Source organism: Elephantulus edwardii, unplaced genomic scaffold (genome assembly GCF_000299155.1).
Source record: "Elephantulus edwardii isolate Elephantulus edwardi_28Jun2011 unplaced genomic scaffold, EleEdw1.0 scaffold00261, whole genome shotgun sequence".
NCBI classification, from domain to species: domain Eukaryota; kingdom Metazoa; phylum Chordata; class Mammalia; order Macroscelidea; family Macroscelididae; genus Elephantulus; species Elephantulus edwardii.
In genome coordinates, this window is record NW_006400011.1 from 2,132,136 (window position 1) to 2,143,981 (window position 11,846).

General features: G+C 39.5%; 1 protein-coding gene across 2 annotated transcripts in view; it reads left to right on the forward strand.

Moving 5' to 3' along the window:
* The window catches only part of DSG1 (desmoglein 1), a 45,202-nt gene extending 33,814 nt beyond the window's left edge, over window positions 1-11,388 (forward strand). Inside the window, exons 11-16 of one of the 2 annotated variants that reach the window (XM_006899552.1) lie at window positions 768-821; window positions 909-1,136; window positions 3,634-3,767; window positions 4,091-4,163; window positions 5,992-6,200; window positions 10,363-11,388. In XM_006899552.1, the coding sequence (XP_006899614.1) occupies window positions 768-821; window positions 909-1,136; window positions 3,634-3,767; window positions 4,091-4,163; window positions 5,992-6,200; window positions 10,363-11,388 (1,724 nt within the window). Of the gene's footprint in view, window positions 1-767; window positions 1,137-3,633; window positions 3,768-4,090; window positions 4,164-5,991; window positions 6,201-10,362 lie in introns of both variants that reach the window. The other variant, XM_006899551.1, reaches the window with a different exon arrangement.
* The last annotated feature ends 458 nt before the right edge of the window (window positions 11,389-11,846 follow it).

Genomic DNA, 11,846 nt, shown 5'->3' on the forward strand with positions numbered 1-11,846 from the left:
AGGGCTGTTGTACATAGGGTTGCTATGTAGGTGACTCGGTGCCACATAACAACAACAACATAAGTTAGTTATGAGCTTGAGATACAGTTTCATCATAGGAGACCTGTGTAGAAATGGCTGGCTATTCTGTTAAAAAACTGACATCCTGTAAAAGAGAGGAGATAAACAAAAACTCAAGGTGGAAGCGGAATCAAATTGCCACTAAAAATGAAAGAATAAAGTATCAATCAAACTCTAGCTTTAAGGTACAGAGAAGTGGGCAAATATTTCAAAACCAACTGTTGCCAGTAGACCTTGTAAAATTTACAATTTGCGTTTCTTATCATGGGGCAGTTGAGGGGTAGGGAAGCGTCAATATTGATAGACAAACTCTAGCCCCAAATTCATTGCTGTCTTGTAGGAATTGACTCATAGATGATACCCATCCCCCCAGGTCCCCCCCCAGTGGGTTTTCAGAGGTTGTAAATCAATCACACGGGAGGAGATCGCCCATCTTTCTCCCTTTGAGGAGCTGGTGGATTGGAACCACTCACCCTGAAGTTGGCAACACGACTTCTCCCTGACTAGCTCACCAGAGCTTCCTACATTCATAGTAATCTGATATAAACAAACAAAACAAAAACAATTATAGACAAGGGATAATTAGGGAAGCTACTGACTTGATAGAAATAAAGAAACTGAAATAAATATTGGTGTAAAAGGAAAATAATTCTGTGTTGCTCAACTGAATTAGTAAAACATATCTTCTGTTTTGAACTTTTTTACAGATGCTGCTCAGAGAACTTGCACTGGTACAATCGTTATTGAATTTGATGGTTCTGGTGGCTGGAGAGAGGGAGGTGGCACAAGTACCAGTACCGATCCCAGCGATCCTAATACTGGAGGTGGTGGCGGAGGTGGAGGTGGAGGTGGAGGCGGAAGCGGAACTGAAGGTGGAGGTGGAGGTGGAGGTGATACCAGTACTTCCTCCAATGGGGATTATACTTCAACGGACTATTCCAACAACGATGGGTCCAATTCAGGGTATGATAACAATGAAAATGCCGGTGGAGCTGACAGACAAAATCCTGAAGATAACGTGCATTTTGGCGGTGCTGGCATTGGACTACTCATCATGGGATTCTTGGTCTTAGGATGTAAGTACTTTAAAAATCACGTTTATAGAGGGAAAGTTGTGGAGAAGCACACAAGTTCTCAAAAAAAAACCTTTGATAAAGTGTATTTTACAAAATTCAATGAAATTAGAAAAGTGCTTTAACCAGAGACCAGGTCAAATCTCTATTTGGGAGAAGTAGGCAAACAGAAAAGATTGAAACATTCATAAAAGGCTACAGGGAAGCAAATTCAGAGTAAGAGCTTGACTGATGAGTTCTGTAAAAGCAATCTATTGAAATAAAAGATTTCAAATATGGAAAAAACAAAAGACAGACATGGCAGTATAGTGTAAGATGAGACTAAAAATATTTGGACCCAGACCCTAGAGGGACAAGAATTGTCAAGTTAGCCTGCATTTAAAGCTTCTAAATGGGATTGTCTTGGGCTTTCAAAAGGTTGCTTAACCTTTCTGATGCTAAATTTTGTAATCTCTGAAACAATTAATACTTACTTCTTTGATGATGACCAAAAAAATACCATACATAGATAGATTTGTCACAGTCAGGAAATCTGGTGGCCTAGTGCTAAGAACTGTACACTGCAATCCTGAAGGCACACAGTTCTAATCCACCAGCTGCCCCAGGGGAGAAGGATTGGCAATCTCCTTCTGTGCAATTTACTGCCTCTAAAAACCTGCTGGGGATCAGCTTCCAACTTAATGGTCGGTTCCAACGTAATGGCATACAACGACAATAACAGTGCACATTAGAGTATCTGGTGGTGAGGTCCTTCGAGCAGCACTGCAAGTTGACAGGCCAAGCTCTGGTGTTTCAAATCCACCAGCTTCTCTGGGGGACAAAGATAGGCAATCTCCTCCTCTTTGATCTGCAAACTCTGACAAAGCCACAAGAGTATCAGCTCTGTGCTGGTTCTGACATGACACCAATGACTCTGGCTTTGTGAGAATAGACCTAAAGCTGGCACCAATGATTTAACCGCTGATGAAAGTCAAAGCTTGACCACTGATTAAAAGGTTGCAAGTTCAACCCTACTCACTGGTGCCACCAAAGAAAAGCCTGCAGTCAGCTTGCTTCCAGCCAGGAAAAAATCCAGGGAGGGGAACGAGGCAGTTCTCTTCTAACACAAAGAACTGCTATGAATAAGAACTGATTTGGTGATGTTCCCTATCTGTGCAGAGAAATCATATGCATGTTGTCTTAAGTACTAGTGCTACTGTGACAGAGATGCCACAATAAGTGCCTACAACAAGCAGAAATCTATTACAGTTCAGGAGACAACAAGTCTGAATTCAGGGTACCAGCTCTAGCCGAAGGCCCACTCTTTCTATTGGTTGGAGAGGAAAATCCTTGTTTTCTTCAACTTCTGTAGGTTCTGCATTCCTTGGAAATATACATATGCCTTGTCCTTCCCCTGTGAGGATGTTCTTTGCACAGGATACAAAAAGACACACTCCAATTCCGGTCGTTTTTCCTTGACGGTTGCCAGATCTTGCCCCTCTCAGCTCACTGTCCCTATTTTCTCTCTAGTAATAGAAAAGATACCACAGGCCACAAATCAGGGATTAAGGAATGTCGTGTTCCACTCTTGATTCTCTAACAACTGTTTAGTTTATCCGATCATAACATAACTTCCACATTTTATCAACACATAGACATATTCAATCTAGGACACACACAGCGGGGGTTTTAAGAATAGCCTCATAGAATATTTGTTTGTACCCATGAATAAGATTGTACCATTAAAATAGAAAGAGAGCATTTATAAAGGTGAAACATAAATAAGACAAAAGAGATGGAAGTATGAATGTACAAACTAATTGCATGGCCTTTCCAGCCTTATTTTTTCCTTGAATAATTTAAGAATTACAAGGAACAGGGGAATGGGAAGACTTAGCCGTTTGAATAGTATAATACCCTTTGTAACTTCAATGTTGCTGTTAGGTATGCCATTAAGCCTATGTTTTACTTGTGAAGAGTTTGGAAATATTCTATTAGATTTTCTTGGTTGTTATAGATGTAGATTATAACTCTTCCTATTTGTATTTTTTTATATTTTTTTAATTTTATTATTTTGTGTGTGTGTACTGTCAAACAATATTTGACTGGTACAGGAGGAGATTGCCCCCCCTTCTCCGGCAGAGCATCTGGTGAATTCGAACCGCATATCTCTGGGATTGCAGTGCACCTTCTTGCCACTAGGCCACCAGAGCTCCCCCAACTCTTCCTATTTCAAAGTCACTTGGTGATTAAATTGTCATCCTTTGAGTTAGCAGCTGAGCAGCTGAGAGTCTAAACATTGCACCACCAAAGTAGCAATCTAAACGCAGCGAATGGAAATTGACTTCAGAAACTGGAGTACACATTTATTTTGGTGTCCGATCATTATTACATTTTCTTCCTGAAATTTTCTTTAGTATCAAACTTTAGCATTACCTTAAGGACTCAAATTTTAAAAGAATGCTCTTTTATTCATATGGGTCCACTGCTAACTTTGCTATTTCAATCCTTCCACCTCCAGTGGTTCCATTTTTGCTGCTCTGTTGTGACTGTGGAGGGGCTCCAGGTGTTGGAGCTGGTTTCGAGCCTGTTCCCGAATGTTCTGATGGAGCGATTCATTCCTGGGCAGTGGAAGGACCACAGCCTGAACTCAGAGTAAGTGCAAAGCTATAAAATACACACATTGGTAGTGTGTGAACTTGGTCTGAAACACATGAACCAAGCTGTTAGCAATCATTTCACCATGTATGCTATTTTTTTTCCCTGGAATAGCTGAGGAAAACTTAAGAAGAATCAAAGGGCATTAAAATTAACTGGAAGTAACCAGGGAAGGCGTGATGCATGAGGTTTAGGTTTCCAGTGCATTTCTGAATATTTGAAGTCATAATCCTGAGAATTTGAGGACAAACCAATAGATTAAAAGGGGTTAGGGGATGGAGAGATCTTTTACAAACAAGAAAACATTTCCTCTCTTTTAGGATTTGACCACCATCTGTGTGCCACAAATATTACCTGAGAATGGAAATATGATTGAATGCCTTGACAACACAGGTAAGAAAATCTGTGGTGTTGTTTTCTTTTTAACAACACAAATGGCTAACAAGCATCTTGTCACATTTTGTTTATCTTACCTTTTTTTTAATTGAAGTATTGTTGCTTTTTAAGTAACCACCTCTCGAATTAAATGTTCAGAAGAAGCCTACCTGGACTTCCGTAAATAGGAGAGAAATACCTGAGCATATCTGTAAGTCAGTTGTAGCCAAGGCTTTTTGTCTGATACAGGAAATGTTATTTACACAAAAACGCTAATTGGAATTAAACTCAACTCTCAGAACCAGCTCATTGTTGACCCTTCAAAGGGTTTTCAGAAGTACAGCCCAATTGAAATAGATGTGTGTTCATTTACTGAGTGAGGTTTGAGTCTGCTTCTCACTTTATTCAAATTTTATGAACTTTAATGATTATTTGCTCTTTTATTCTTTTTCAAGCTAGTAATCAGCACTTTTGTCATGAGTAAACCCTTTAAAATGTGACATATGAGGGGTGTTTATCACTTGTAGAATTGAACTTTATCCCATGGACAGGGGTGGGCCCCTCTTTAAACATTTTCCTTCTTCTGTTGTCTATATTTTATTAATGACGCCAGGACACTCTCAACTCAAAAGCAGAACTCACAACTCTTCTAGCTCCCTGTTCATTAACACTCAATCTCTCTTCTTGTCATATCATCACACTCACAAGCATTTACCTCTGACCTCTGTTTTGTTTTTCTTTTTACCCCTTCATTTAGTCCACAAGCTTTTATTGATTATCTTCACCATTCAAAGTGCCAAAAGGGACACGAGGGCAGGAAAAACAGAAGCCAAATCAGTTACCATTGAGTTGATTCCAAGTCATGACAGCCCCGTGTTTTTCAGAGTAGAGCTACATCCTTGGGATTTTCAGTGGCTCTGATCTCTTGGGAGTGGATTGCCAAGTCTTTCTCCCAAGAAGCTAATAGGTAGAGCCAAACTACCAACCTTTCAGTTAGTGTCCAAGTCTTTAGCAAGGTCTCCAGAAATTCTCACAGAACTCTGAAAGAACAAATATGACTAAACTCAAAGACATTAAAATAATAAGGTCGTTGTGAACATTCTCCCTTCCCCCTTCTATTGGTCAGGTTAGCATTTTTATCTCGCCTACTCTGAAGGGTAAAGGGTCAACGAAAGAGAGGAAGACCCTCAACAAGATGAGTTGACTCGGTGACTTCAGGAATGGGCACAAATGTGTCCGAAATGAAGACAATGTCACGGGATAAACTCTGTGGTTCATTGAGTCTCTATATACTTGACTCCACCTAGTAACAACAGATGTGAATATTATGACCATCTTTTGTTCATCCTACAGATCCAAGGGGAAAATCCGAGATTCTTCATGTAAACCTTTCCCTTCACCATAGTTTCTTCCCTGAATGCCAGTGGTACTCAAGCTTTCTTCTGCTGGTCAGACATTGCTTCTAATAATACCTTCTAATAATAGTACTAGTAGTAAGTGAGATAGGCAGATCATTTTTCACTTGTGAAAATCTAAATATTCTCCTTCCTACTTGACAAAAATTTTAAATAAAACTAGGGAAAATATTTTTGTCACTTCTATGTTATTTCCCAAAATACCATATATAGTAAACTCTCCGTAAACATTTACAAATTAACTTCTTAACCAAAGTATTTAAATTCAAAGTCACTTGTATGCCTTCTTTCTATATATGTCATCTTCATTGTATTTACTTTCGTGTTCACTACTCTGTCCTTATCCAAATAAATCAAACATTAAAATAAATTACTAGTTTCTGTTTACAATGTACTAGAGAACATAAACTGAATGTGATCAACACTTTCAGGAGTTTATACAAATGAGTATTGTGGAAGAGAAATGCAAGATCTGGGAGGAGGAGAAAGAACGTCAGGATTTGAAGTAACAAATGGAGTTAAGACATCTGCAATGCCTGAGATATGCCAAGACTATTCTGGAACATTGAGAAGAAATTCCATGAGGGAATGTAGAGAAGGAGGACTGAATATGAATTTCATGGAGAGTTACTTCTGTCAGGTAAGGTCTCTAACCACCTCTTTTCCTTTCCATCCTCATTTACACTGGAGGGTCTCACCATTTTTTAGGGAATTTGGCGAGGAGTCTCCTGCCTACATTCTAGGCTCTAGTCTTCACCTGCAACAGATAATATTCTTGGTGAAGAATATTTCAAAAACTCTGACCTGACCACTTTCTTCCTCTTTTTAAAAACTGTCAATTTCACCCCAGCTCTTCTCTGTCCAAGTAATGAAGTCCAAACTCCTCAACATGGCAAGCAAAAAATATTCCTAAATTGATTCCTTCCCTCCACATCTCTAACTATCCCTCACAATGAACTGCCTTTGCCAGTGATCGTCCCCTTGTTCACCTCCACATCTGTTTAGGTTATATCTCTTCTCAAAAAAACTCACTGCTTTCAAGACACAACCAACCTTCAGACGACTCTGCAGTGGGTTTTCAGGAATCTGTAAATAGCACAGGAGAAGATTGTCATTCTTTCTCTCTTATAGCTGCTGGTAGAGTTAAACTCCCTTTGTGTTTACTTGAGTAACTCCTTAGCACTTTCCCCAGCACTCCCTGTCACTCCTAGGATGTTGTTTGTTTTCACACCTCTTTCATAAATTTCTACTCATCTTTCAAGATTGACTTAGTTCCAATAATCACTGGCTCCAAGGTTTTTAGTGTTAAGTCACTTTAAAGGTATTATTGTCTTGACAGGAGTCCAGAGTGAAGGCTGCATGGTGGAGTGGACTTGGGTGGGGGGGAGGCATTGCATAACGCTGAAAGAGCTTTTCTTTCTTTTCAAAGAGAAGAGTGAACTGGGAGTAGAGGGGGTGGGTAGGCAGAAAATTGCAACCATGAATGACTGGAAACCCTAAGTCTCTCTAAACTTTCATTAAAATTAATTTTTTAAAAAAGTAAAGAAAATACTGTTCTTGTAGGTAAACCAGTGTAAAATTCCGTTTTAAAAAATTCCATTTTCTTTTTTTGTATATCTCTAGTACTTGATCAAATATTGTTTTAAATATATTGCTGAAATATCCTAATTTGGGTCACTGTTACTATTGTCCTCATGCCTAAATCAGCAACAGGCACATCAAAGCAAAACTATTGGGGGAGTTTTTGCTGTTTGGGATTTGTTTTTGGTTTTTTTCTTTTATTTATTCACTGTTGCATATTTCTCCACCCCACTCTTCTTCCCCCTCCCGAAACCCACCTCACAATGCACCTATTGTTTATTATTTCAGATTGTTCTCATTCATATAATGCATAATCATATATTCCTTTCAGACAGTTCTTCCTCTCGTCTGTTCTAATCCCATGTTCACTGTCTACTCTTTCCCCATTCTCTCCGCAACCCCCTCATGTCTGTCCTTTTTTATAACAGTGGTGTTAGGCAGTATTTTTTTCTTTTGTGACTGAGTTATGTCACTTGGCATAATGTCCTCAAGGCTCCCTTATGTAGTCTGATGTTTTACTATTTCACTGTTTTTCAATGCTGTGTAGTATTCTGTGTGGGTATACCATAGGTTTTCTATCCATTCGCTTATTGGTGGGCACATGGGTTGCTTCCATCTCTTAAAGCAAAACCATTGTTTTTGAGTCAAATTCCAACTCTTATTGACTCAGGAGAACAGGGTAGTACTTCTTCTCCCTAAATTTTCAAATAGCCTGTAAATCTTTGCAGAAGCAGACTGCTGCATTTTTTCTCCTATAGAGTGGCTGGTAGATTTGAACAGATAACCTATCAATTCACAGCAAGAGCTTAACCATTACAATGTTGTTGTTGTTTATTACAATGTTGTTGTTGTTGTTTACTGTCAAGTTGGAACAAACCCATAGCTGACCCTCTGGCAAATTTTCAGAGACAGCTTTTTTTAAAATTTTTTTTTTTCTTTTTCTTCTTGCTGATCTTCTCTGTATCGTTCCAATTTCAGTGTATGTGCTGCCGAAGCAAGCACTCAGAGACAGTTTTAATAAGAGGGAGGAGATTGCCCATCTTTATCCCACAGAGAAACTGGGGGATTTGAACCACATGCCATCAGCACAGCTTCTTTCCAGTAAGCCAGCAGAGTTCCCTGTGGTAGGGCTTTTTTCCAGGGGTCTAATAGACATGAAATAAGAGCAGGCTTAATAGTGATAGTACATATACTTCTAGAACACTCCAAGAACCTACTGTAGGACCTGTTAAAAAAAAACATGAAGTCTAGTGGCCTAGTGGCAAGAAGCTGCACTGCAATCCCAGAGGCACAAAGTTCAAATCCACCAGATGCTCTGCTGGAGAAGGAGGGGCAATCTCCTCCTGTACCAGTCAGACCCGATTTGACGGTACACACACAAAATATTTTAAAAAAATTAAATTAAAAAAGAAAACAAAACAAAAACAAAAACATGAAGTCTAGAGAAGAAGCAGTAACTAAATCAACTTTGCCATCCCCAGGCATACTCGTGGCTGAGGGATAATGTGCATACCATGTAATAAGCAAGTCTCCTAAAGCTCTTGTCTACAATACCAATTGAAAGTGTATTTTTTTTTATCTTCTCCGTTTTGATCTAAAATATTGTCATCTATTCCCCTAATCATTTAGATGGTACTTAGTATTTGGAAGAAAAAAAAATCAAATAAATCTTTAAAATGTTATTACTATGCACCGTCCCATAGGGGAGCCTCCAGTGAGCTTTCAAAGGTAATAAATTGCATAAGAGGAGACTTTCCCATCTTTCTCCTGAAGAATAGCTGATGGGTTTGAACTGCAGGACTTAGGGTTGGCAGCTCCTTATCCCTAAGCACCAGAGCTCCCTATTTCCCTAATCATTTTCATAATAGCTAACATTTTCAAAGGAAAAGTTATCAAATAAATCTTTCAAACAGTAATAAGTAGATTTAATAAGAGATCTGTTACTGACCTTTATAAGAACATTTGATATCCATGTCTTTTGCTCTTTGTATGAACATTATTTCCTTGAAAAGCACTTTCTTGCCTCAAAATTCTTGGGCTGACAGTTTCCTCTTCCTAGAGGACTTAAACACTTCACTCCATATTTCCCCAAGGAGTGGTGCTTCAGGATTCTGTAATCCAATGATCATGGCAAATTTATATAACTAACTTCTACAAATAATGACAATCAACTCTGTGTGCTTACATAATACATGCCTTATCCTAATAAAATGTAAGCTTTGGTGACCTAGTGATTAAGGTAATGAGAGTCAGCTTGGACCCACCAACACAGGTATACCCACTTTTCCCAGAAGCCTATAAGTCAAAGCTGAAACCTTAAATACTCTGAAACAGAATTCAGTATAGGAACCCAAAGACAGATGGCTCAAGTCCACCAACAGCTCCAAGGAAGAAAGATAGGCATTATCCTCCCGTGAAAGTTATAGCCATTAAAAACCCTCTGGAGGGTCAACATTGTGTCAGTTTCACCTTTATAACAATAAGTTATTTATAGAGTGACTTTATCTGATTTTTTTCATTACTTTCTACCCCACTTCCTAACAGAGTGCTTGACAAACAGTAAGGACTCAATAAGCAGCTTTTGAATGGAATGATACAATGAATTGGTTTTATATTTACGCTACTTCTTATCTTTGACCTGAAAGTTGGCAATCTGAAACTATGACTGAGAAAGCTGAAATATAAGTGTACATATGTGTGGGCTTTCATTTTAAGTTGAAGGATATTCTGCTTCTAAATATTGCCTTTGATCATCTTCAATTTTGAATCCAAAATGAGTAGACCCAGAATCAAGTTTATGTTTTTCTTTAAAAGAAAAATTTAATAAATCTCAATAAAAAGAAAAATTTAATAAATCTCAATAGACTTATCATAGTCATTCCTATAAAGGTAAAGACGTACAACTCTGAATAATTCCAAAACAACTACACAAGGAAAAGGTACAAAATTTTGTGCATTTGGACCAAGAAAACAATTCATGTAATTTCCTTATGCTTTTGTGTCCAAATAATTTTTAAAGTCAAAACACAGTTAAGCTAATTACCAACAAATGTTCTCTAATAATTAATTATACAGTAGTTTTAGAACTATATCAAGCATATCACAGAATTTAGTTTCAGATAACCTTTTTTGTAATTCTCTAGAAGAAAAAGCAATGCAAAAGAATGCTATTTTGTTGATACTGTGTATTAATTTATTTTCTCTCTTCTCTGTAAATTTAGAAAGCATTTGCCTATGCAGATGAAGATGAAGGTCGCCCATCCAATGACTGTTTGCTCATCTATGATATTGAAGGTGTAGGTTCCCCTGCTGGCTCTGTGGGTTGCTGTAGCTTCATTGGTGAAGACTTGGATGACAGCTTCCTGGATACACTTGGGCCTAAATTTAAGAAGCTGGCAGATATCAGTCTGGGAAAAGAAGTTGACACCTATCCAGACTTTGATACCTCGTGGCCACCTGAGAGTACTGAACCAGTTTGCCCTCCGCAGAGCACAGAACCCATCATAAGTGGACACCCCCCAATCTCACCACACTTCGGCACCACCACAGTAATTTCTGAGAGTACCTATCCCTCAGGACCTGGGGTGCAGCACCCTGTGCCTATCCCTGATCCTCTAGGCTATGGTAATGTCACTGTGAAGGAGTCTTACACCACCACTGGCACTCTGAAGCCTTCTGTCCACATCCATGATAATCGACATGCATCGAATGTGGTGGTGACAGAGAGAGTGGTTGGCCCAATCTCTGGGGCTGATTTTCATGGAATGTTAGATATGCCTGATCTGAGAGATGGGTCAAACGTTATTGTGACAGAGAGGGTAATAGCACCAAGTTCAAGTCTACCCACCTCTTTGACCATCCCTGACCCTAGAGAGGCTTCAAATGTGGTAGTGACCGAAAGAGTTATCAGACCAACGTCTGGCATGATGGGCACACTGGGCATGCACCCTGAGTTATCCAATGCCCATAATGTGATTGTAACAGAGAGGGTTGTGTCTGGTTCTGCCCTAGCTGGAATTAGTGGCACAGGTGGGATAAGTGGAGGTGGTGGCATGAGTAGTGGCGGTCTGGTCGGTACCAGCCTAGGTGCTGGAGGTGGGGGTCTGAGTAGCATGGGAGGTACAGCCACCATCGGCCACATGAGGAGTTCCTCTGATCATCACTTTAACCAGACCCTCGGGTCCGCGTCCCCTAGCACAACTCGAAGTAGGATCACAAAGTACAGCACAGTGCAATACACCAAGTAGTCAGGACCGTCCCCAGCACACGTCTTTCACAGTTACTGTGATTTGCATTAAATTCCCACCATACAAAAAGCCAACGATGTTTTTCATGGCTCCATAAGGTCATTGTGGAGCAGGGCAAGAAACCAGATTGAGAAAAAGACAGGAAAGCCTTGCTGTAGGGAGAGAAGACTGTAGCATTTGTAAATTTTTCTTTTCTTACATCAATACCAAGACATGAAGAGCATGAATTAAAACTTGAGGCAGGGTCTTCTTTGTGCCTGTGTGCCCTACAGGGTCTTTATATTTGTCTGGCTTCCAGTGTACCCCCAGCACATGGAATAAATAAAAGCAGTCATGTACAAACACCAGCCTTGAGATTTCAATTGGCATGATTCTTCTCCCAATTGTTCTGGTCTGCCATATGGCTCAGGCAATAGTCAAAAGAACTAACCACACAAGATGTGCCCATCAATGTGGGG